Genomic DNA, 27,283 nt, shown 5'->3' with positions numbered 1-27,283 from the left:
AAGTGTCAAATTTACAGAATTTTGAAAAAGTGTGAAGAGAGGAGCAATTTGCAGTTTTGCAAATCTGTTCCACAGAAGCTTCATTTTTGAATGCCCAGGAAGAGGAAACAGCCCTTGTAGAATGAGTCGTAACTCTCTCAGGAGGCTGCTGTCCAGCAGTTTCATAGGCAAAGCGAATGATGCTCTTCAGCCACAAAGAAAGCAAAGTAGCTGTAGCTTTCTGCCCCTTACGTTTCCCAGAGAAAAGCACAAACAAACAGAGCTGAAGACTGACGAAAATCCTTAGTCGCCTGTAAGTAGAATTTTAATGCACGCACCACATCCAGATTGTGCAAAAGCCGTTCATTCTGAGAAGGAGGATTAGGACACAAGGAAGGAACAACAATCTCCTGAATAATGTTCGGTTCTAAAACTACTTTAGGGAGAAACCCTAACTTAGTATGCAAAACCACCTTATCCGAATGAAAAATAAAGTAAGGAGACTCATACTGTAATGCCGAGAGCTCTGACACTCTATGAGCAGAAGAAATAGCAACAAGAAACAAAACTTTCCAAGATAACAACAAAATATCTAAGGAATGCATAGGCTCAAACGGAGCCCCTTGAAGAACCTTAAGAACTAAGTTAAGACTCCAGAGAGGAGTAACTGGCTTGAACACAGGTCTGATACTGACCAAGGCCTGACAAAAAGATTGCACGTCTGGGACGTCCGCCAGACGTTTATGTAACAAAATAGACAAGGCAGATATTTGCCCCTTTAGGGAACTTGCCGATAAACCCTTCTCTAAACCTTCTTGGAGAAAGGACAGAATTCTAGGAATCCTAACTCTACTCCAAGAGTAGCCCTTAGATTCACACCAATATAGATATAAACGCCATATCTTGTAGTAAATCTTTCTAGTCACAGGTTTACGAGCCTGAATCATGGTCTCAATGACCGAATATGAAAATCCACGCTTGGATAGAATTAAGCGTTCAATCCCCAAACAGTCAGCTTCAGAGAATCTAGATTTGGGGTGAAGGAAGGGCCCTTGAAGTAGAAGGTCCTTCCTCAATGGAAGTTGACCCCATTTGAGAATCAGGCTGGAAAATACTACCGGATGGAGTTCCCACTCCCCCGGGTGAAAGGTCTGCCTCTTCAGGAAGTCCGCCTCCCAGTTGTCCACTCCTGGGATGTGAATCGCCTACAGACAGCAATTGTGGGTCTCTGCCCACTGAATTATCTTGGATACCTCTGTAATGGCCAAGGAATTCCGCGTTCCTCCCTGATGGTTGATGTAAGCCACTGAAGTTATGTTGTCCGACTGGAACCTGATGAACTGGGCCGACACTAACTGAGGCCAGGTGAGCATTGAAGATTGCTCTCAGCTCCAGAATGTTTATGGGTAGAATAGACTCTGACCGAGTCCATGTTCCCTGAGCCTTTAGAGAGCCCCAGACTGCTCCCCATCCCAGAAGGCTGGCGTCTGTTGTCACAATCACCCAAGAGGGTCTGCGAAAGCAGGTTCCTTGGGAGAGATGATCCTGAGACAACCACTAAAGAAGAGAATCCTTTGTCTCCTGCTCCAGCAGTAATCACGGATACAGATCCGCATAATCTCCGTTCCACTGGCTGAGCATGCTTAACTGCAGAGGTCTGAGGTGGAAACGAGCGAACGGGATGATGTCCATTGCCGCTACCATCAGACCAATTACCTCCATGCACTGAGCCACTGATCGCCGAGGAGAGGACTGAAGCACTAGGCAAGAATCGAAAATCTTTGATTTCCTGACTTCTGTCAGAAAAAACTTCATTGATAAGGAATCTATAATGGTTCCCAAGAAAATTACCCTTGTATTTGGAACTAAGGAACTCTTTTCCAAATTTACCTTCCATCCTTGTTGAAAGGATGGCGCCTGAACCAGAATGTCGTCCAGGTAAGGCGCCACTGCAATGCCACACAATCAGAGCACCGCCAACAGAGATCCCAGAACCTTTGAGAAAATTCTGAGAGCTGTGGCAAGGCCGAATGGAAGAGACACGAACTGGAAGTGTTTGTCTAGAAATGCAAACCTTAGAAACTTGTGATGATCCCTGTGAATGGGAACATGCAGGTACGCGTCCTTTAAATCCACCGTTGTCATAAATTGACCCTCTTGGACCAAAGGAAGAATGGAACGAATAGTTTCCATCTGAGGAGTTTGTTTAGACTCGTGAGATCTAAAATTGCTCTGAAGGTTCCCTCCTTTTTGGGAAACACAAACAGAGTGGAATAGAACCACAGATCCTGTTCTTGTATCGGAACAGGAACTACCACTCCCAGGTCAGAGACGTCCCGAACACAGTGTAAGAACGCCTCTCTTTTTGTCTGGTCTACAGATAATTTTGAAAGGAGAAACCTGCCCCTGGGAGGAAATGTTTTGAATTCTATTTTTTTATCCCTGGGACACGATTTCCTGAACATCTCGAACCCAAGCCTGAGTGAAGAAGGAAAGTCTGCCCCCCACAAGATCCGGTCTCGGATCGGGGGCAGGCCCTTCATGCCATTTTTTATTCAATAGCAGGCTTTTTGAATCATTTTCCCTTGTTCCAAGACTGATTGGGCCTCCAGGAGGGCTTGGACTGCTCCTGCTTGGAAGAGGCAGTGTAAAGATTTCCTTTGAAATTCCGAAAGGAACGAAAATTACTCTGACGTCCCTTTTGTTTATTTCTCTTATCCTGAGGGACGAAATGTCCCTTTCCTCCCGTAATGTCAGAAATTATTTCCGTAAAACCCAGCCCAAACAAGGTCTTTCCCTTGTAAGGAATCGCCAAAAGTTTAGACTTAGATGACACATCCGCAGACCAAGACTTCAACCATAAAGCTCTGCGGGCCAGTACGGCAAAACCAGAAATCTTAGCTCCCAGCTTAATAATCTGAAGGGAAGCATCCGTAATAAAGGAGTTGGTTGTTTATCCTATCCTGGATTTCTTCGAGGAGAGTGTCTGTCCAAACAGAATCAGACAATGCATCAAACCAGTATGCTGCCACACTAGTGACAGTAGCAATACAAACCGCAGGTTGCCATTGAAAACCCTGGTGTACATACATTTTCTTGAGTAACCCCTCTAACTTCTTGTCCATAGGATCCTTAAAGGAACAACTATCCTCTATGGGAATAAGAGTTCTCTTGGCTAGCGTGGAAATTGCCCCCTCCATCTTGGGTACCGTCTGCCAAGACTCCTTGATATATTTTAAATATAGGGGATGGAGAAAAAGGGATACCCAGTCTCTCCCATTCCTTAGCAATAATCTCTGTAGCCCTATCTGGTACAGGAAATGCCTCAAGAATGGAGGGCACGTCAAAGTACTTGTTTAGTTTACTAGACTTCTTAGGATTGACTACGACAGTAGTGTCGGAGTCGTCCAGGGTAGCTAAAACCTCCTTAAGTAACAAACGGAGGTGTTCAAGCTTAAACCTGAAAGAAACAACTTCAGTATCAGATAAAGGTATTACACTGTCTGAGTCTGAGATTTCACCCTCAGATGCTACCGAAGTATCTTCTTCTTCAGGGAAGAAACATTCGGAATAGCCACTACTGTGTCAGCAACCTTATTCACAGATTGATTACATTTCCTCTTGCGCTTTCCCTGCAGCATGAGAAAAGCAGATATCGCTGATAAGATTAGGGAAGCGATGTCTTGCAAGGTAACTCCAGGTGGAGTAATAGAGGAAGCGCAGGGCACTGGTTGTATGGACGCTAAATTTTGGGACATATGAGGATAAAGCTGCGGCATATCTTGAACATTGTTAGAAGATTCCTGAACAGTATCTGCCTTAGACAATTTTGGCTCAGGAAAAAAATCTATCCCTATAATGTAAAGTTCTCTCAATACATGAGGAACAGAAAGAGATTGGTGGTTCTAAATTAGCATCAAAACATAAAGAACATGTAACATCTTGCAGGGTTTCTTGGTCCATCTTTATTCACCAATAAACAGACAAAATTGATATTTTTATTTAGAAAATAGCCCCCCCCCAAAAAAAAAATCGTTACTGTCTCTTTAAATTTTAAACGACAAAAATAACTGCTTTATTTTTCTGTCACTTTAAATAAACAATGGCCCCCAAAATAACACCTCAGACAACTCTACACCTCAGCTTAGCCCTGCTGAGGTGCTTACCTGTCTGCCTACTAATGAAGTATATGACCTGTAGTTGACCCGGACTCAAACGTCTAACTGAAGAGGTCTGTTAACATTAACGGTCCGTAACCGCAATGCTGCATAATCTGTGACGCAGCTGATTTCTAATGCGGAACACAGGAAGAGATACTGGGCAAGACAAAAAGGAGCGCAATAGACTGCTGCCGAATCTAACTCCGCCCATCGTGGGCATAACCACAAGAAACTCCCGATCGGCTAAATGTATTATCACAGCGTCGGGAGTAAAGTTAAAACACATACACCACCATCACTGAATCAGATTCTCCTTGTCCCCAGTGCCTGCTCTGCTGCCCTTAATAAACATTCCCCTAACTAGGTGAATGTGACTAGCCCCCAAAAAAAATTAAATGTGAAAGTGCTATCTTTTTCTCTGTATGTGTCCCAGAAAAAAATTACAGTTAGCACTTACCTTTTGACTTCTGCCAGGCAGCACGGCAGCTCACTAGGTTTGAGAGGCCAGATCCCTCACATGGACCTGTGGATAGAAACACAGACTGAGTAATCTTACTCAGGTTTGCATGGATAGGGCAGCATAAATATATGGAAGGCGCAGTGAGAATTATGTCCCACAAGTTCCCATTGCTTTAAAGCCACCACTGCTCTACTGAAGAGACTGATATGGACTACTGCTACACCCTAGAGCAAAGCAGAACAATCAACACCTAACTTTACCACTTCCTTGCTCTAACATAGGCAAAGAGAATGACTGGGGTTGGAGGGAAGGGAGGTGATATTTAACAGCTTTGCTGTGGTGATCTTGCCGTCTCCTGCTGGGCAGGAGTGATATTCCCAATAGTAATTAGATGATCCGTGGACTTATCGTGTCATTAGAAAGAAATGCTTCTATTTCAAATTGAAATGAACCGATGCACATTTTATTTGTAACCTTTCTATCCCTTTAAACCAGAAACTACTTAAAGGAACAGTAAAGTCAAAATAAACAAATGAGTTGGATAGCGCTTGAAATTTTAAGCAACTTTCCTATTTATTTTATTAATGTTGCTTAGTTTTCCTGGTTTACTTTTCAACAAAGGATACAAAGAGAAGAAAGCAAATTTAACAAAACAACTCAATTGCATCCTCTATCTTGTCCTTGCTCTATCTGAATAATTAACGTTTAGTTTTGACTTTACTGTCCCTTTAAGAATGAATTACTACTGTAACATTGCTGTTTGTTGTTGAAATAATACCAGAGAACTATTAGTTAAAACGGTATCTTGTTAACCCTTGTATTCCAGAGAGGGCTAAAATGCAATAAATGTAGGGATGCCACTTGTTCTGAAAAAAACAAAACTTGAAATGCTAATTAGCATAAATAATTATCCAGCATAAGTCAGAAACTACAGCTGCTAGGACTGATTTAAAAGATCTTTTTTTTTATAATTAGATTCCAAAATACATTTGGCCAAGATAACATCTTTATTTCTATATTTAATTTTTTATTTTCATCTTTGACCCAGGTCTTAAAAACACCTGCAATGTTGGTAAAAAAGTGGCAACCCTAAATACAGGTAATGCCCTATAATCCTCAATAGACCAAGGCTAACCCAACGTTTGGATTGGTGCCATAATCACAAAACCATCTAAAAAGTTTTTATGACAACATATAAATAGGTCATAGGAACTTCGGTTTATATGCCTACTATACATGTCACAATGAAATACACTCACAGTTACACATAAACTGCACTAATAATACAGTGTGTGCTCACCCTTGTTGGCTATTTTAATTTGTGAATAAATCCTGCACTTTACCACAGTCAGGGAAAATAGTCAAAACTATTTTTAAACACTTTCCATACCTCATCAATTTAAAGGATGCGTTTTTACCTTGAAATTCTCTTCAATTCTCTCTGGAGTTACAGATTTGGGGATGACAACTACATTTCTCTGGATGTTGAAACGGATCAAAATCTGCAAGGACAAGAAATTAGCTCAGATGCAACCTCTAGTGGGACATTCCCAAATTGTAAATAAATCATTTGCTCTATTCCCTCAAAATTTCATGGATTATTCTTAGCATCTGTCAGGGTTTTTTCCCTGCTTTGTTTGCCATGTGCTGCTGGCAGCCATTTTACTCACCTCTCTTGCTGACTCTGGGGCATAGTGTGTGATGCTGCTCATTTCCTGCACACCCTTTTATGGTCAGACTGCTGTACATCATCCATGTGAGACAGGTTGCAGTCTCAGAATTGTGATGTCATCACTTATTATTTAAAGGGCCTCTGTTCAGTATGCTTTGCCCTTGCGTTGTCTCAGACCTGTTTGTGAGTGTTTGTGTTCCAGTTCCTGTGTATTACCTGGCTGTCTGACGTCCCTCCTGGTTCCTGATCGCTGGCTTGTTCCTGACTCTGCTGTTCTCCCTGTTCCTGATTCCGGCTCGTCTGACTACTCGCTTTGGCTCCTGACTCGGCTCGTCTGACTACCAGCTCTGGTTTTGACTCCTAGCTTGTTATTTGACTTGTGGACTTTTAATTATTTTTTGTTATTAATAAAGGTGTGATTATTTTTGCACTTGTCGTCTCAGTCTGATTCCTGGCATCCTGACATTACGCAAGGGCCATGAATCCTGATGGTGCTAATATTCAACCTTTACCTACCATCATTTCCAAGATGGATGAACAGGATCACCGCTTGGATCAATTTGCATTAGCCCTGCAAACCCTGCTGACTCGCACCGCACATCTGGACCAAAGTGTCCCGCAAGTTATGGCTGTTCTTGTTTCCGCTGCTGCACCTAGTCCTACCAAGAGCATGTCCGGTTCTGCACCTCTACCTCAGAGATATGGAGGCGATCCTATTAAGTGCAGAGGGTTTTTGAACCAGGTGGGCATTTACTTTGAGATGTTACCTCAGGCGTTTCCCTCTGACAGAGCTAAGGTGGGATTTCTCATCTCGTTACTCTGACACAGCTCTTGCCTGGGCTAATCCCTTGTGGGAGACTAATAAACCTGTGACTTCAAATTACCCTGAATTTGTGGCCTCCTTTTGAAGGGTATTTGATGTTCCGGCTCGCTCCTCCTCTGCTGCTTAACAACTCATATCCATTCAGCAAGGTACAAGATCTGTTGCTTAGTATGCCATTGAGTTCCGTACGCTTGACGCAGAGGTAGGTTGGAACAATGAAGCCCTTGTTGCCGCCTTCTTTCATGGGGTCTCTGATGCCATTAAAGACGAAGTTGCTGCCAGAGATTTACCAGAGGATCTCGAGGCATTGGTGTCTTTTTTGATACTAATTGACATCAGACTCAGAGAGAGGCCCTCTTTCAAGGAGCGCTTGCAGAAGCCTCCTGTTCCGTTGTCTCCTACGTGTTCGTTCCCACCCATGCCTCCCTCTCCTCCCATGCATCCTGGTCCCGAGTCACCAGGTACTGCTGAGCCGATGCAGTTGGGATTCACGTGTCTCTCCATGGCGGAGAGGGCCTTTAGGAGGAGGGAGGGGCTATGCCTCTATTGTGGGTTACAGGGCCACCTTTTGAAGTCTTGTCCTACACGGCCGGGAAACGCTCACACCTAAGGTCCTGTCGGGGGCAAACCTTGGGTGGTTTATCCTCGTCCCAGGAACCGCTAAAGAAGAAACCTTTGGTCACAGTTGTCCTTTCCTGGGTGGACTCCTCCATAGTCACCCAGACTCTTGTAGACTCCGGTGCTGCGGGCTATTTCATTGAAAGTGCTTTTGTATCAAAGCACTCCATTCCTGTTTTGCCTCGGTCCATTCCGCTTGCTATTTTGATGGCAGGCCCCTTCAGCCTGCACTCGTTACTCACGAAACCGCTCCGTTATCCATGGCTGTTGGGGCTCTCCATTTTGAAACCCTCCAGTTCCAGGTGATAAATTCTCCGCATTTTCCAGTTCTGGGTTATCCCTGGCTCCAAAAGCACAATCCCAGTCTCGACTGGTGCAGGTCCGAAATTTTGTCGTGGTCTCCGCAATGTATTTCCACTTGTCTTCGAAAACCAGTTAAAATCTTGTGCACTTCTTCGGTATCTCAATTGCCAGAGTAGTACCGAGAGTTCCTAGACGTTTTTGACAAGGTGTGTGCTGGTACGTTGCCTCCTCACCGGTCTTACGATTGTGCCATAGACCGGCTACCCAGAGCCATTCCTCCTCGGAGCCGGGTTTACCCTCTGTTGTGGAGAATTGTGCTATGGAGGAGTATGTTGCCGATGCTCTGTCGCGGGGGATCATCCGCAAATCCTGCAGGGGCTGGCTTCTTCTTTGTGAAGAAAAAGGGTGGCGAGTTAAGACAATGCATCGATTATAGGGATCTTAATCATCTTACCATTAAGAATGCTTACCCTATTCCGCTCATTACGGAACTCTTTAATTGCCTCAAGGGAGCTACGGTCTTTTCTAAACTTGATTTGAGAGAAGCGTACAATCTCGTTAAGATCAAGGAGGGCCACGAATGGAAAACAGCATTTAACACCAGGAGTGGGCATTATGAGTATCTTGTAATGCCCTTTGGCCTATGTAATGCTCCTGCTGTTTTCGAGGAATTTATTAATGATGTCCTACGAAATATGTTGCAACAGTGTGTTGTGGTGTACTTAGACATGCCATGTGCTGCTGGCAGCCATTTTACTCACCTCTCTTGCTGACTCTGGGGCATAGTGTGTGATGCTGCTCATTTCCTGCAAGCCCTTTTATGGTCAGACTGCTGTACATCATCCATGTGATACAGGTTGCAGTCTCAGAATTGTGATGTCATCACTTATTATTTAAAGGGCCTCTGTTCAGTATGCTTTGCCCTTGCATTGTCTTAGACCTGTTTGTGAGTGCCTGTGTTCCAATTTCTGTGTATTACCTGGCTTGTTCCTGATTCCGGCTCGTCTGACTACTCTCTTTGGCTCCTGACTCGGCTCGTCTGACTACCAGCTCTGGTTTTGACTCCTGGCTTGTTATTTGACTTGTGGACTTTTTATTATTTTTTGTTATTAATAAAGGTGTGATTATTTTTGCACTTCTGGTCTCAGTCTGATTCCTAGCATCCTGACAGCATCAGATTAATCCGTTTTCTTAATAAAAAAGCTCATCATCTGATAGAATTCTACTAAATAGATGTTTTAAACAATTTATAGATTGCAATGATTATGAAGAAATAAGCTATACAGTTTAGATATTAATAATAAACTAAAACATGCTTGAGCACAGAGCCAAACATTGTGTACCACATACACAAATGTATTGAAATCTGGACTGGGATCCAAAGGGATAAGGTTGGGGTAACCAGGACACAATTTGGTATGAAAGGGGAGGGTTTGGTGAAGTGAGAGCAAGCCAGGAACAGGGACAGGAGCGTCCATGGCTTATACGGAGTAGTGAAACTATCTAAAAGAATCATCAATGGGAAGTATTCAGAAGGCAGGAAATGCAGACAGAACAGGATAAAGGACTGTTCCGAGACTCAAGATAATTGGGACCTCCTGATTCCTGGCACCCTGACATTACGCAGTGCTTTTGTATCAAAGCACTCCATTCCTGTTTTGCCTCGGTCCATTCCGCTTGCTATTTTGATGGCAGGCCCCTTCAGCCCGCACTCGTTACTCACAAAACCGCTCCGTTATCCATGGCTGTTGGGGCTCTCCATTCTGAAACCCTCCAGTTCCAGGTGATAAATTCTCCGCATTTTCCAGTTGTTCTGGGTTATCCCTGGCTCCAAAAGCACAATCCCAGTCTCGACTGGCGCATGTCCGAAATTTTGTTGTGGTCTCCGCAATGTATTTCCACTTGTCTTTGGAAACCAGTTAAAATCTTGTGCACTTCTCCGGTATCTCAATTGCCAGAGTAGTATAGAGAATTCCCAGACATTTTTGACAAGGTGCGTGCTGGTACGTTGCCTCCTCACCGGTCTTACGATTGTGCTATAGACCTGCAACCCGGAGCCATTCCTCCTCGGGGCCGGGTTTACCCTCTGTTGCGGAGAATTGTGCTATGGAGGAGTATGTTGCCGATGCTCTGTCGCGGGGGATCATCCGCAAATCCTTCAGGGGCTGGCTTCTTCTTTGTGAAGAAAAAGGGTGGCGAGTTAAGACCATGCATCGATTATAGGGGTCTTAATCATCTTACCATTAAGAATGCTTACCCTATTCCGCTCATTACGGAACTCTTTGACCGCCTCAAGGGAACTATGGTCTTTTCTAAACTTGATTTGAGAGGAGCGTACAATCTCGTTAAGATCAAGGAGGGCCACAAATGGAAAACAGCATTTAACACCAGGAGCGGGCATTATGAGTATCTTGTAATGCCCTTTGGCCTATGTAATGCTCCTACTGTTTTCCAGGAATTTATTAATGATGCCCTACGAGATATGTTGCAACAGTGTGTTGTGGTGTACTTAGACGACATCCTCATACACTCACCCACACTTGAGGCTCATCGTTCTGATGTTACACGTGTTCTTCAGAGACTACTTAAGAATGGCCTGTTTTGTAAACTCAAGAAATGTGAGTTCCATCAGACTCAAGTAACCTTCCTAGGTTATGTTATCTCCGTTGCAGGGTTCTCCATGGATCCTGACAAGTTGTCTGTAGTTCTGCAGTGGCCTCGCCCAGTTGGTCTTTGGTTTATTCAACGGTTTTTGGGGTTCGCCAATTACTATAGAAAGTTTATTAAAAACTTTTCTTCCTTGGTCAAACCTATCACAGACATGACCCGTAAAGAGAATAATCCACTCCATTGGTCACCTACTGCCATTAAGGCCTTTGCTGCCGCTCCAGTTCTGCCTTTCGTTCTTGAGGTCGATGCGTCTGAGACTGGAGTAGGTGCCCTCTTGTCTCAACGTCCTACACCTGACGGTTTCTTGCATCCGTGCAGTTTCTTCTCTAAGAAATTGTCTCCAGCGGAGTGCAATTATGAAATTGGCGACAGGGAATTACTGGCCATAATTTTGGCACTCAAGGAATGGAGGTATCTTCTCGAGGGTACCAGCGTACCAGTGCTTATTCTTACTGACCACAAGAATTTAACTTATCTGTCTGAAGCAAAACGTTTGTCGCCCCGACAGGCCAGATGGGCGCTATTTTTGTCTCAGTTTAATGTGGTCTCCTACCTGCCTGGTAGTAAGAATGTAAGGGCTGATGCCCTCTCTCGGCAATTTTCGCCTCTGTCCAAGGAGGAGTCTGTACCTACTCCAGTTATACCTCCTGACCATATTTTGGCTACCATACATACTAATTTGACTTCTCCCTTGGGGGAGGAGATCCTGGTTGCACAAACCAAGGCACCTCCTGAGAAACCTAGTGGTAAGTGTTTTGTTCCTGAGAATCTTCGAACTAAACTTTTGCACACTTACCACTATCCTAAAGCCGCAGGTCACCCAGGCAAGAACCAAATGATTTGGTCTGTCACTCGACAATTCTGGTGGCCAGTTCTACGTTCTGATGTTGCTGTGTATGTTGCCTCCTGCTCAGTTTGTGCACAGAATAAGACTCCTCAACGTCTTCCTGTGGGTCTTCTTCAAGCTATTGCTAATGGTGAGCGTCCTTGGACACATCTTTCCATGGACTTCATTGTCGAGTTCCCTGTTTCCAATGGCAATACTGTTATCCTTATGGTGGTTGACCGTTTTTCTAAAATGTCACATTGCATTCCCTTGAAGAAGCTGCCTACCGCTCAGGAGCTTGCTTCAATTTTTGCCCGGGAGGGTATTAAGGCTTTGGAGGAGCATCTCCGGCAACTCTGTTCCACGTGGGTGCAGATTCAGGATTGTCTTCATCATTCTATGCAGCGCCAAAAGTTCCAGGCTGATCTTAGGGGTCTGCCCGTGCCTTCCTACCAGGTTGGTGAGAGGGTTTGGCAGTCCTCCCGCAACTTGAACCTTCGTGTGCCTTTCAATAAACTGGCTCCCCGTTATGTTGGTCCTTTTCGAATACTCCGACGGGTCAATCCTATGGCCTACGCTCTTGACCTTCCTCCTGCAATGCACATCTCCAATGTTTTTCATGTCTCTCTCTTGAAACCATTGGTTTGTAATCGGTTTACTACTGTGTTGCCTCGTCCCCGTCCTATCTTTGTTGACAACCATGAAGAATATGAGGTCAGCAGCATTACTGACTCTTGTATGTCCAGGGGCCGCATACAGTATTTGGTTCACTGGAGGGGCTACGGTCCGGAGGAGCGTTCATTGGTTCCCTCCTCTGATGTTTGTGCTCCCGCCCTCCTACGTGCCTTCCATGCCCGTTTCCCCAATAAGCCTTTTGTCCTCCCACGGGGGAGGGGTCGTTGAGGGGAGGGTACTGTCAGGTTTTTTTCCCCTGCTTTGTTTGCCATGTGCAGCTGGCAGCCATTTTACTCACCTCTCTTGCTGACTCTGGGGCATAGTGTGTGATGCTGCTCATTTCCTGCACGCCCTTTTATGGTCAGATTGCTGTACATCATCCATGCGAGACAGGTTGCAGTCTCAGAATTGTGATGTCATCACTTATTATTTAAAGGGCCTCTGTTCAGTATGCTTTGCCCTTGCGTTGTCTTAGACCTGTTTGTGAGTGCCTGTGTTCCAATTTCTGTGTATTACCTGGTTTGTTCCAGACTCGGCTGTTCTCCTTGTTCCTGATTCTGGCTCGTCTGATTACTCCCTTTGGCTCCTGACTCGTCTCGACTGACTACCAGCTCTGGTTTTGACTCCTGGCTTGTTATTTGACTTGTAGACTTTTTATAATTTTTTGTTATTAATAAAGGTGTGATTATTTTTGCACTTCTGGTCTCAGTCTGGTTCCTGGCATCCTGACAGCATCAGATTAATCCGTTTTCTTAATAAAAAAGCTCATCATCTGATAGAATTCTACTAAATAGATGTTTTAAACAATTTATAGATTGCAATGATTATGAAGAAATAAGCTATACAATTTAGGTATTAATAATAAACTAAAACATGCTTGAGCACAGAGCCAAACATTGTGTACCACATACACAAATGTATTGAAATCTGGACTGGGATCCAAAGGGATAAGGTTGGGATAACCAGGACACAATTTGGTATGAAAGGGGAGGGTTTGGTAAAGTGAGAGCAAGCCAGGAACAGGAGCGTCCATGGCTTATACGGAGTAGTGAAAATCTAAAAGAATCATCAATGGGAAGTATTCAGAAGGCAGGAAATGCAGACAGAACAGGATAAAGGACTGTTCCGAGACTCAAGACAATTGGGACCTCAGCAGAGTTTATGAGCATAATAAACATAGACAAATATTTTTAATCTTATAAAAGATTAACTGGAATAGTTCAAATACCAGAGCCTCTTTTATTTCCAAACCTGTATGAGCTGTTCTTAGGAAGCTCCACTAACACATCACTGCCATCCTGCAATCTCACCTGGTGGATCTAGACTGTATTATGTATTTTAAGACATTATTTGAAAAAGTAGCAGATGTCTTTACATTTTAAATATTTGTGTTACTTTTCGAATACATCTTGGTTTGGAAATTTAAGGAAAGCATTAAAGGGATATGAAATAGTCCTCCTTTAGTAAAAAAATGTTAAATCAAAGTAAACACAAAAAGAAACCACTTGTGTTAAAATACAGCAAACAACATATTTGTTTTCTTGCAAAATGAGCACTTATAAATTGTCACATGATGTTAGCAGAAAAAGTCCTCTACTGAGGTGTCTCCTAACAACACGTTTGAAGGAAAAGTTGCTCCTTTGCCTTTCTGTATAGACCACACCTCTTTGTCAGGCGGTGACAGGAAGTAATGGACCCTTCACAAATTAAGTTAAAAATAAAAGGTAAAATCCTTTTAAAACTATCAATAATACCTACTGCAATTATTTCTATAAAGTATAACCTACTGCTTAGTGATTTTTTATTACAATAATGAAACTGACTTTTTATATCCCTTTAAAACAATGGGTATGGCACTTACATGCTATATTGCCATCAAAGTGACATTAAAACACTAAGGGCTAGATTACAAGTGAATCACTAATTTAATGTGTGCCCATAGATGCAAATTTGCCCCTTTACATGCGCACGTTAAATAACCAGCCATTACAAGTGGCTGGTTAATGCTCCTGCGGTAGTACTTTGGGCTAAGAATAATTAACCAGATGTCAGACCTCTGGCTAATTAAAAAAAAAAATGCCCCCCCCCACCCCCAAATAAAGTGTACAGTTCCTGTCATAAAATAAAAAATAGTAGCATCTTTATTTTTTTATTAAAAAAAAACTGCAAGAAGCAGTTATAAGGGGTTAAACAAAACTGTGTTTATACTGTTAACATATATGTATATGCTTATATACATATATATTTATATGTGTGTATATACAGTATCTCACAAAAGAGCCCTCACATTTTTGTAAATATTTTATTATATCTTTTCATGTGACAACACTGAAAAAATGACACTTTGCTACAATGTAAAGTAGTGAGTGTACAGCCAGTATAAAAGTGTAAATTTGCTGTCCCCTCAAAATAACTCAACACACAGCCATTAATGTCTAAACTATTGGCAACAAAAGTGAGTACACCCCTAAGTGGAAATGTCAAAATTGAGCCCAATTAGCCATTTTCCCTCCCCGGTGTCATGTGACTCGTTAGTGTTACAAGGTCTCAGGTGTGAATTGGAAGAAGGTGTGTTAAATTTGGTGTTATTGCTCTCACACTCTCTCATACTGGTCACTGGAAATTCAACATGGCACCTCATGGCAAAGAACTCTGAGGATCTGAAAAAAAGAATTGTTGCCCTACATAAAGATGGCCTAGGCTATAAGAAGATTGCCAAGACCCTGAAACTGAGCAGCAGCACGGTGGGCAAGACCAAACAGCGGTTTCACAGGACAGGTTCCACTCAGAACAGGCCTCACCATGGTCAACCAAAGAAGTTGAGTGCATGTGCACTTAGGTGATTGTACACTTGTTATTACAGGTAGTTTGATTGGTCCTGTGTGGTGTGTTCTGGTTGGACTGTTCTTTGGTGAGGGGGCTGATGTTGATTCACTCTTTGCTTGTGATGCGCTCACAAAGTGAGCAATAATGGTTGGTTCAGGACAGGTCTGTTTCTTTTTCCTTTCTAGTGTCTCTTATGGGGAGTATATACCGTTACATTATTGTAGTTAGTTTCTACATGCACATATGTAAGGTCTTCCAGTTTTAATTTTAATTGTTCTGATAGGTTAGTCAGTGGGAGGAGGGATGTCACTGTTGTGAGTGCCCTCTAAATTTGAGAATTTCTTCTATATGCACCATTGAGGATAGCACCCAGGTAGTGGATAAACCCTGGTGGTTGGAGTGCTGGGCTACTGTCTAGTTACACTATATATATATATATATATATATATATATATATATATATATATATATATAAATTATTAGTGGGAGAATAATCTGTAGATATATTTATATGAAAAAAACAAAATAAAAATATATTTGTTTTTATATATTGCAATAAATTAAGTGTAATGTTTCCTTTTCTGTTGAGGCCAATAAGGGATAGCTATAAAGTAGTCTGTAATTAATGACTGTAAAGAATAAAGCAGTGTAACATATGGAGTCTGCACTTCTAACAGGAATTGGAAACCCCACAAGAGTAAAATAATACAGCAAATGTTGTTTTTTACTACACATTAAAATTTTGGCATAAATTACACATGGAGCACCTGTGCTATGAATAGCACACAATCTGGAATATATATATATATATATGCAAATGCACACACACACATATATATATATATATATATATATACATATACACATATACCAGCCTCCAGCAACTGCCAGGGTGCTATAGCATATTAAAGGGACGCTGAACCCAAATTTTTTCTTTTGTGATTCAGATAGAGCATGACATTTTAAGCAACTTTCTAATTTACTCCTATTATCAAATTTTCTTCATTCTCTTGGTATCTTTATTTGAAATGCAAGAATGTAAGTTTAGATGCCGGCCCATTTTTGGCGAACAACCTGGGTTGTTCTTGCTGATTGGTGGATGAATTCATCCACCAATAAAAGTGCTGTCCAGAGTTCTGAACCAAAAAACAATAATCTTAGATGCCTTATTTTTCAAATAAAGATAGCGAGAGAACAAATAAAAATTGATACTAGGAGTAAATTAGAAAGTTGCTTAAAATTGCATGCTCTATCTGAATCACAAAAGAAAAAAATTGGGTTCAGTGTCCCTTTAAATAAAATTCAAAAAAGCACTCTCTGGACATTGAACTCCAATCAGTGAATATTTTTATTTGTGATGTTTTGGGACAGCACAGTGTCCCTTCCTCAAACCATTGAAGTTTCAGATGTTGTCTAAAGTCCAGAGAGTGCTTATTTTGAAATTATATATATAAATATACACACACACACGGCCGCTAGCAGGGGGTGTAAACCATCCCGATCTTATGCTCAGAGGTAGCAGACGAGTTAAAGAGACCGCTGCTTCTTAACTTGTGTTTCAGGGGAACCTGAAACTCAGGGGGTAGATTGCAGCATCTGCTGCTTGATAAACTACCCCACACAGTCAAACACCTTGTCATATATCATTTAACCCTTTTCAATTGTTTTTTAAATATTTGTATGAACATTTTTATCAGATCGTGTATATATGAATAACACTTTATTTTATTTTTTTTATTTAACATTTTTCATTGAGGTTAACAAAAAAAAGTACAGCCAGTACAGAGCATACATTAGTAACACTTTATTTTAATGTACTTATGTTGTGCTTTTTTTTTTTTTTTTACCCCTTACACCAGGTCTTCACTTGCGCTAACCAGATTAGCGCATGGGTTTACTTTAAAATTGAAAAACACACTAGTTAGCGAGGTCATCACGGTATTGCTAACGGTAGTGCGCCACTTGTAATCTAGATCTTAGTGTGGCCTACATCTCATATATTTAATAGAAAAACTCCCCAGTTATTTTGTTTTCCTACCTGGGCTGAAGTCTTCTTATGCTTTGCAGCTATTGCTTTAATTTTTGGCTCCTCAAAAAGAGATGGATCTTCTGGTGTGGCCCTAAAATCCAATCAATTTAATCAAAACAGAAATAAATAATATACAAAACTGTTCAGACATTTTGTTAAAAACACAGCTGCAAACACTGTCCGTAAAGTAACTACAGTCCACAACTTCCCAGGTGTCACTTTGACCTCACTTAAAACAAAACATAAAAGACTGACACAGAAAGGTAATGCACAACCTATAGGGACGGGAAGTTTATTTTGCAGAATGAGAAGGTAAGTGCTGATGGTTTATAGCGCCATATATTATATTCTAATCAGTTATCAGTAATATTTGAATTTTTCTTACCAAGGTCGGTCTGGAGATCCAAAGGGGCTATAGGCAGTGACTGCAATTCCTTTTGCCTGGCAATATGGTATTAGCTTTCTCTGAGTCAGGTACGGATGGCACTCAATCTGAAATTCACCAATACATCATTTCTATCTTAATAGCTAAAGATAAGTGTACATTTATATCTGGAAAACTTCAGTTACTAGTTAAAGAATCTTTCCTCTTTGATTTGTTAAGAATTGTTACATTTTCCAAGGGCTCATTTGCAGGGATTTGTCTGATATGGAATTTTGCTGCTGTGTTTAGTGGCATCTTTCGATGCATCTTCTCATTCTAGTTATAATTCACAAGACCTGAAAATCAGGAGCTTGTATTGGCATGTGTTGACCATGAACATCATGAGATTCCAAAGTGCTTGTTTGATACAAGATCTTTTGATTCTTTGGGGCCGATTTATCAGGTGTCTGGCAGACATGATCCGCTGTAGTGATCATGTCCACCAGGAATCGATAAATGCTGACAGCATACGCTGTCTGTATTTATCATTGCACAAGCAGTTCTGGTGCCAATGCCGCTAGCAGGGGGTGTTAATCAACCCGATCACATGAGATTGGGCAAATTTATGTCGGCAGCCTCAGAGGCAGTGGACTGGGTTAAGGAGCAGCGGTCTTAAGACCGCTGCTTCTTAACTCCTGTTTCCGGCGAGCCTAAAGGCTCGCATTGGAAACAGGGGTATACGGCCTAATTCGGGCCGTGATAAATCGGCCCCTTTGTATTGATATATGTTACACCAAAACATTATTTCCATATCTCTCATATATATATGTATATGTACGCACACACACAATTTATATTAAGTATAAAGTCTATAGTGCACCATTCTGACACCTTCTCTTTATACACTTTACACGTTCTTTAAAATGTGTGTTGTGTGCGTCTGTGGGTTTATTACCAGGTACATTACTGCAAAAAGGCCTTTCCCTAGCTGTTGAGCGCCAGTACTCCCCACTCCTATTTCCGTTAGTGTGAAATGCTTGTGCAATACTGACTCCTGCCGCTAGCAGGGGGTGTCTATCATTCCGATCGTATCCGATTTTGATGATTGCTGTCCACCACCTCTAAGGTGGCAGACGAGTTAAAAAGCAGCGGTCTTAAGACCACTGCTTCTTAACTTATGTTTCAGGGGAACCTGAAACACAGGGGGTAGAATGCAGCATCCGCTGCTTGATAAATCTACCCCTACGTATTTCTATTCTAGCTGTGACTGATCTCAGAGCCTATACAGATGCTGATTGGTGCGTATGCCTGACTGCCAACAGAGCTTGTATATGAGAGCACAATAACCATCAGTGAGTACGTACACATAGCAGATGTATGCAAAAGGTGCCAATGTCCATATTGAAAATAAAAAGTTCAAGAAGCCTTTTAACATTCAAAGTATAAAACATAACCCAGCATACTATTATTTTTATGTCACTTTAATTTGCTTCCTATTGATATTTAGTTGCTGTTATACACATATAAAAAGCATACACAGAGACTGGTGATAACATGTAGTGGATATTAATATAAAACAACACATTGTTAACACCATATAGTGCATTTTATGCATAACAGATATGTCTCTAGTTATTTAATGATATTTAGGGCTATGAAATATATTTTTATGGGTATAAATGAATATAGCAATATATCTATATTGGAACATAGTTTAAGATTGAAGTAATATCTCTTGTCTGTAATTTTGCAAAATATTTTTGCTTACAGTATATTTAATTGAATTGAATTCAGCTTTCAAAATTGTCATAAAGTGACATAAGAATGAGATTTGTGGCTTTACAGTGACAGTGTAAACATCACTTTAAATCTCTGGTATGTTAAGGGTTAATGGGTTCTCATAAATTGTGAGCCCTCTGCACTTGTCTAGGATTACGGCTACTGCTGAAATATGTCAGACGCCAACACTGGATTCTACTTTTTGTATCATACCGTTCTTTTTTATGATGTTTAATGAGACTTCATAAAGATGGACATTATATTACACAGCCAATTGGATTTGTTGCTGGTGACATATAAAAAGCAGTAGGTCCTAGAGCAGTTAATTAATATCTGGTCTGTACAAACAAGTAAACTTCAGAACAACTTCTATTTATTAAAGACTTAGGGGCCGATTTATCAATCTCCATATGGAGCTTAATGCCCCTATTTCTGCGCGAGCCTTAAGGCTCGCCGGAAACAGAAGTTATAAAGCAGCGGTCTAAAGATCGCTGCTCCATAACTTGCCGCCTGCTCTGAGGCAGCGGACAGAAATCAAGCTGATCGAATAAGATTGGGTTGATTGACACCCCCTGCTAGCGGCCACAAATCTGAAGGGGGCGGCATTGCACCAACAGTTCACAGCGTATGCTGTCGGAATTTATCGATGTGCAGCGGACATGATACGCTACATCGTATGACGTCTGCTCGCACTATGATAAATATACCCCCTAAATCTCAATTTTTAACTTTAGACTTCCTGGTCAGTCAGAAGAAAAAAAATGAAATTTAAATACATCACTAACCTGGTTAACAGCGGGTTTGTATTTTAAGCCTGGCTTATTCAGGAGTAGCTCAATCTGATCATGGTTAAAGTTTGAGATGCCAATGGCTTTTACTAATCCATTATCCTCCAGCTCTTCCATTGCCTGTGGGATGATTAAAGAACAGAATCAGCTACAGAAGTGCTGCACGTGTTGTTCACCTTAAAGTGCCATAAAACATGTTAAGATCTGTGCATATCCTAAAAGGGCTAATTAAGTAAAAACAAATTGCATAAAAAAAATTGTTAAAAAAATTGCTGGCAAGTATTTTAAAATAATTTTCAAAATAAAAGCAAAAATACTTAAAATAGCCATGCTGCCTGGAGCAGTCTGCTCCACCCCCTCTTATCAGTGTTTAGACACAGGCATTGTATTTCAACTGAGTTCACAGCTTCTAGGCATGCTCCATCAGTTAATCCCTATGTATTTTTGCATTCTACCAAAGCAACAATAGATATAGATACAGCCATAGAAGGAAATGTGTGGAGGTAGTTGTACAATTTAGAAACTTAAAAAAAAGGGTTAATGGCGAAACACTGCAGTATAAATTTGCAGCGTTAGAATCCTTCAGATATTTCGCTCTCAAACCAATCTTGGCCAGTAATCTTGTTATCCCGGCAGCAAGTGGAGTGATAAAGAAAAATCCTAGGGATAATAGCGTTAGGACCCAGGAGGGGATAGGCTCAGTACCAGGAGGAAAGCCAGGAGCAATAAACCAGGAAATGACCGGAAAGGTAAAGGCAAAGTCGACAGGCCAGAGGTCAAACCAAACGGTAACTGGAAACAGAATCAGAGTCGAAAGACTTAGTCAGGGAAATCCAAGGTCAGAACCAATCGGGCAACAGTGGAATCAGCAGGCAGAAGAATGGTCAAAAAGAGGTCCAGGTCACAAGCCAGAATTCGAAATCCAAAATATAGTTCAAGGCACACCCACGAGATACACTCAATACTAGGGCAATGAGACAGAGAAACTGAATGGCATATAAAGGAAAAAGTGTGCCAAAAGTGACGTGATGTGCCATAGGTGATGCGAAGTGCCAAAGGTTACATGATGCGTCACGGGTGACGAGATGCGTCACAGGTGATGCGAGACGAGAAATCTGGCATCAAAACAGTGTCATGGCAACTTGGATTCATAACATGCAGGTAAAGTAATTAAAGTACATATTATTATATTTCGTCTCTATCCCAACTTGTTTTATGTCCCTTTAAGGGTCTAATTGGTTTTATTCTTTTCAGTGGTGAAAATGCCACAAGACATGATTTAGAGCTACATTTGGTGAGTTATAATCTATATATCTGTCTGTCTATCTCTGTAGAATAAAAGGGACATACTGTATGTAGATATTAAAGTGATAGCAAAGTTTAATGAATAAATGCCCGGTATCTAAAAGTAATCTTAAAAACAGGGACACTTTCATTCATGAAACTTTACAAAAATACCTTTGCATTATGGTAAACATAACACAGATCCTCCGCCTGCAGCTCCTGCTTTCATTAGCATATCGATGATGATTCGGCTTCCTCCAATCATTGCATGCCTCACGAGCTGGACGCCAAAGGGGGCACACATCGATTGGATGAAGCCAGATTCGCCATTGATCTGCTAAAGAAAGCAGGAGCTGCGGGAAGAGGATTGGCGTTATGTTTACCATAACGCAAAGGTAAGTATTTTAAAAATAAGCATCATTGTAAAGTTTAATGAATGAAAGTGCCCCTGTTTTTAAGATTATTTTTAGTTACCGGGTACTTATTCACTAAATTTACAATCACTTTAATATACAATAAGAATCCACCAAGTCAGTTACAGGAACATTAACTCACTAAAAAATACAAACTACTAAAGCTCAGAAAATAACTGTTTCATAAAGGAGACATAATCCTACTATTCATAGCGCTCTCTGTAGTTTCTAACTACAATAAGGTTCTATGGCAGTTTTATTTCAGGTTTATCTGTGTTGTATATCCGCTTCCCTTTATCACCATGTACTAGTTAGTAACAGGTGTAAGGCGCCAGATAAGACAAACAATAGGGAAAAGCAAACACACAAAAAAACAAACACTGTGGGAAACACACCAAAATAAATAAATAATAATAATTTTGCCATTGTTAGAATTTCACACAAATGTAAAAAAATGGTTATATGGAAAGGGCAGGTTGTCTTCATTATATAGAAAACCTACTGATAGCAATAATTAGCTACTTAATGAATTTTCTGTAATGCAGGGCTTGAAAAATACCAGTTTCTGAAAAAATTGACATTGTCATTTTAGCTGGTTTATATGGGGGGGAAACAGTTGCGCCTGTCCCCTATGTGATGTGTCATTTTAGCTGGTTTATATGGGGGGACACCGTTGCGCCTGTCCCCTATGTGATGTGTCATTTTAGCTGGTTTATATGGGGGGACACAGTTGCGCCTGTCCCGTATGTGATGTGTCATTTTAGCTGGTTTATATGGGGGGACAAAGTTGCGTCTGTCCCCTATGTGATGTATACTTACCCAGCTGCATGTTTGTTCCACAAAGCTGCTGCAAGTGTACATGGCAGCCAGGCTTAAAGGGACAGTCAACTCCAAAAATGTTATTGTTTAAAAAGAAAGATAATCCCTTTATTATCCATTCACCAGTTTTGCAAAACCAACACTGTTATATTAATACATTCTTAACCTCTGTGATTACCTTGTATCTAAGCCTCTGCAGACTGCCCCCTGATCACATGGCAATTTATGTATTACCTATTGACTTGCATTTAAGCCAATTAGTGCAGTGTCAGCCATCACACGGGTGTGAGCACAATGTTATCAGTCAGCTGCAGAGAAATTAGATTTGGATGCTTGAACGGACCTTGAATCAGAAGGTCCTTTCTCAGTGGCAGAGTCCATGGTGGCAAAGATGACATGTCCACCAGGTCTGCATACCAAGTCCTGCGTGGCAATCAGACGCGGAAGGAGAGGGAAAGGTGGAAACACATAAGCCAGGTTGAAGGACCAGGGTACTGCTAGAGCATCTATCAGTACTGCCTGAGGATCCCTTGACCTGGATCCGTAACGAGGAAGTTTGGCGTTCTGACGAGACGCCATCAGATCCAATTCTGGTGTGCCCCATAGCTGAACAAGTTGAGCAAACACCTCCGGATGGAGCTCCCACTCCCCCGGATGAAAAGTCTGACGACTTTGAAAATCCGCTTCCCAGTTCTCTACCCCTGGGATATAGATTGCTGATAGATGGCAAGAGTGAGTCTCTGCCCATCGGATTATTCTGGAAACTTCTGTCATCGCTAAGGAACTCCTTGTTCCCCCCTGATGATTGATATAAGCCACAGTCGTGATGTTGTCCGACTAAAATCTGATGAATCCCGCCGAAGCCAGCTGAGGCCACGCCTGAAGAGCATTGAATATCGCTCTTAATTCCAGAATATTTATCGGTAGGAGAGCCTCCTCCTGAGTCCACAAACCCTGTGCTTTCAGGGAGTTCCAGACTGCACCCCAGCCCAGTAGGCTGGCGTCCGTCGTCACTATAACCCACGCTGGCCTGCGGAAACACATTCCCCGGGACAGGTGATCCTGTGACAACCACCAAAGAAGAGAGTCTCTGGTCTCTAGATCCAGATTTATCTGAGGAGATAAATCTGCATAATCCCCATTCCACTGTCTGAGCATGCATAGTTGCAGTGGTCTGAGATTAAAGCAAGCATATGGAACTACGTCCATCGCCGCTACCATTAATCCTATTACCTCCATACACTGAGCCACTGACAGCCGAGGAATGGAATGAAGAACTCGGCAGGTGGTCAAAATCTTTGATTTCCTGACCTCCGTCAGAAATATTTTCATGTCCACCGAGTCTATTAGAGTCCCTAGAAATGAAACTCTTGTGAGAGGGGAAAGAGAACTCCTTTTTACGTTCACCTTCCACCCATGAGATCTTAGAAAGGCCAACACTAAGTCCGTGTGAGACTTGGCTAGTTGGAAAGTTGACGCTTGAATTAGGATGTTGTCTAGATAAGACGCCACTGCTATGCCCCGCGGCCTTAGGACCGCCAGAAGGGACCCTAGCACCTTTGTGAAGATTGTTGGCGGTGGCCAACCCGAAGGGAAGAGCCACAAACTGGTAATGCTTGTCCCGGAAGGCAAACCTGAGGAACTGGTGATGATCTTTGTGGATAGGAATGTGTAGATACGCATCCTTTAAGTCCATGGTGGTCATATATTGACCCTCCTGGATCATTGGTAAAATAGTCCGAATGGTCTCCATCTTGAAGGATGGAACTTTTAGGAATTGGTTTAGGATCTTGAGATCTAAAATTGGTCTGAAGATTCCCTCTTTTTTGGGAACCACAAACAGATTGGAGTAGAACCCCTGCCCCTGTTCTGTTTTTGGAACCGGGCAGATCACTCCCATGGTAAATAGATCTTCTACACATCGTAAGAACGCCTCTCTTTTTGTCTGGTTTACAGACAATTAAGAAAGATGGAATCTCCCCCTTGGAGGAGAATCTTTGAAATCTAGAAGATACCCCTGGGTTACGATTTCTACAGCCCAGGAGTCCTGAACGTCTCTTGCCCAAGCCTAAGCAAAGAGAGATAGTCTGCCCCCTACTAGATCCGGTCCCGGATTGGGGGCTACCCCTTCATGCTGTCTTGGTGGCAGCAGCAGGCTTCTTGGCCTGTTTAACCTTGTTCCAAGCCTGGTTAGGTTTCCAGACTGGCAGGGATTGGGTAAAGTTCGCCTCTTGCTTTGCAGCAGGGGAAGAGGAAGCGGGACCACCCTTGAAGTTTCGAAAGGAACGAAAATTATTTTGTTTGGTCCTCATCTTATTTGACTTATCCTGAGGGAGGGCATGACCCTTCCCTCCAGTGATATCTGAAATGATCTCTTTCAGTTCAGGCCCGAATAGGGTCTTACCCTTGAAAGGGATGGTCAAAAGCTTAGATTTTGATGACACATCAGCCGACCAGGACTTAAGCCATAACGCTCTACGCGCTAAAATGGCAAAACCTGAATTCTTTGCCGCTAATTTAGCCAGTTGAAAAGCAGCGTCTGTAATGAAAGAATTAGCTATCTTAAGAGCCCTAATTCTATCCAGAATATCATCTAATGGGGTCTCTACCTGAAGAGCCTCTTCCAGAGCCTCAAACCAAAAGGCAGCTGCAGTGGTTACAGGAAGAATGCACACTATAGGCTGGAGAAGAAAACCCTGATGAACAAAAATTTTCTTTAGGAGACCTAATTTTTTATCCATAGGATCTTTGAAAGCACAACTGTCCTCAATAGGTATAGTTGTACGCTTAGCCAGAGTAGAAATAGCTCCCTCCACCTTAGGGACCGTCTGCCATGAGTCCCGCATGGTGTCAGATATGGGAAACATCTTCTTAAAAACAGGAGGGGGAGCAAACGGAATACCTGGTCTATCCCACTCCTTAGTAACAATGTCCGAAATCCTCTTAAGGACTGGAAAAACATCAGTGTAAACAGGAACCTCTAAACATTTGTCCATTTTACACAATTTCTCTGGAACTACAATAGGGTCACAATCATCCAGAGTCGCTAAAACCTCCCTGAGCAGTAAGCGGAGGTGTTCTAGCTTAAATTTAAATGCCGTTATATCTGAATCTGTCTGAGGGAACATCTTTCCTGAATCAGAAATCTCTCCCTCAGATAGCGAATCCCTCATCCCCACCTCTGAACATTGTGAGGGTATATCGGATACGGCTACTAAGGCATCAGAAGGCTCAGCATTTGTTCTTAACTCAGAGCTACTGCGCTTCCCTTGCAACCCAGGCAGTTTAGATAACACCTCTGTGAGGGTAGTATTCATAACTGAGGCCATATTTTGCAAAGTGAAAGAACTAGACGCACTGGATGTACTTGGCGTCACTTGTGCGGGCGTTACTGGTTGTGACACTTGGGGAGAACTAGATGGCAAAACCTGATTTCCTTCTGTCTGAGAATCATCCAGTGCCAAACTCTTATAAGTCAAAATATGCTGTTTGCAATTTATAGACATATCAGTACATGTGGGACACATTCTAAGAGGGGGTTCAACAATGGCTTCTAAACATATTGAGCAATTAGTTTCCTCAATGTCAGACATGTTGAACAGGCTAGTAATGAGACAAGCTTGGAAAACACTTTATTTAATGAAAAAACAACAATGATAAAAAACGGTACTGTGCCTTTAAGAGAAAAAAAAAGGGCATACACAAACTGCAAAACTGCTTAAAATTATCTCAAATCTTCCGAAATTTTTACAGTATAATCAATAAGCTTTAGTAAGATTGCACCACAAGCAATTTAACCAATTAACCCCAAATAAGGAAACCGGAGTGACAAAGTGTCAAAAACCGGCAAATCAGCACCTTGCCACAGCTCTGCTGTGGCGCCTACCTGCCCTTAGGGATTGGTAATGTGGGGATAAAGCTTCGATTTGGCCCAAGAAGTTCACCAGGACCCTCCTGTGCTGTAGCTTGCTGCTTGTCTAGAGAAAACAACTGCGCAACTGAGGCGCAAAAATAGGCCCCGTCCATCACACTCAATGTTACTAAGGCCTTCAAAGAAACATACCAGGCATTTTTACAGCCATGTGGGTTATAAAAACCCCAAAAAGCCAAGTGTACCCTCAATACAGTTGTCCTTTAAAGTGTTATTAACCGTACTCCCAGAACACACAACCGTTTGCTATATGTCATTCAAACTGAATGTCAACCATAAGTTTAGCCCCATTATGCAAGCTTAGTAATGCCCCTTATAAGACTAGGATTACAGCTTACCCTTCCCTCATGGGGATACTGTCAGCCTTTCTCAAATATCACAGTCTCTCCAGAAAAAAACGACTGAACATACCTCATTGCTGTATAGCAAGAAACCGTTCTCACTGAAGTTTTCCTGTACTCCTCAGCTTCTGTGGGAACAGCAGTGGACCTTAGTTACAAATGCTAAGATCATCATCCTCTAGGCAGAAATCTTCATCCATCTCCTGCCTGAGAGTAAATAGTACAACACTGGTACCATTTAAAAATAACAAACTCTTCATTAAAAATGGAACCAGACAGTGATGCCCGCTGTCCCCCCTATTATTTGTATTAGCTATGGAGGTATTGGCCTCCAAAATACGTCAAAACCCTGCTATAGAGGGTCTCAAAATCCAAGGCACACATTATAAATTATCGCTTTATGCAGATGATATTTTATTGACATTGACTAGCCCAATCTCATCCCTAAAAGCATTACAACTAGAATTCGACTTATATAGCTTCCACTCCTATTTTAAAATTAACACTACTAAATCTGAGGTCC

The 27,283-nt window shown here is 41.9% G+C and overlaps 1 protein-coding gene across 1 annotated transcript in view; it reads right to left on the bottom strand.

Annotated features, from left to right (window-relative positions):
- LOC128664888 (aldo-keto reductase family 1 member B1-like) overlaps positions 1-27,283 on the bottom strand; it is a 186,091-nt gene that overhangs the window by 22,064 nt on the left and 136,744 nt on the right. The window contains exons 6-9 of the mRNA XM_053719684.1: positions 19,970-20,092; positions 17,427-17,533; positions 17,051-17,132; positions 6,018-6,101 (exon numbers count right to left, since the gene is read on the bottom strand). Coding sequence (XP_053575659.1) covers positions 6,018-6,101; positions 17,051-17,132; positions 17,427-17,533; positions 19,970-20,092 — 396 coding nt within the window. The remainder of the gene's footprint in view (positions 1-6,017; positions 6,102-17,050; positions 17,133-17,426; positions 17,534-19,969; positions 20,093-27,283) is intronic.

Source organism: Bombina bombina, chromosome 6 (assembly GCF_027579735.1).
Source record: "Bombina bombina isolate aBomBom1 chromosome 6, aBomBom1.pri, whole genome shotgun sequence".
NCBI classification, from domain to species: Eukaryota; Metazoa; Chordata; class Amphibia; order Anura; family Bombinatoridae; genus Bombina; species Bombina bombina.
This window is presented reverse-complemented; position numbering and strand designations above follow the sequence as displayed.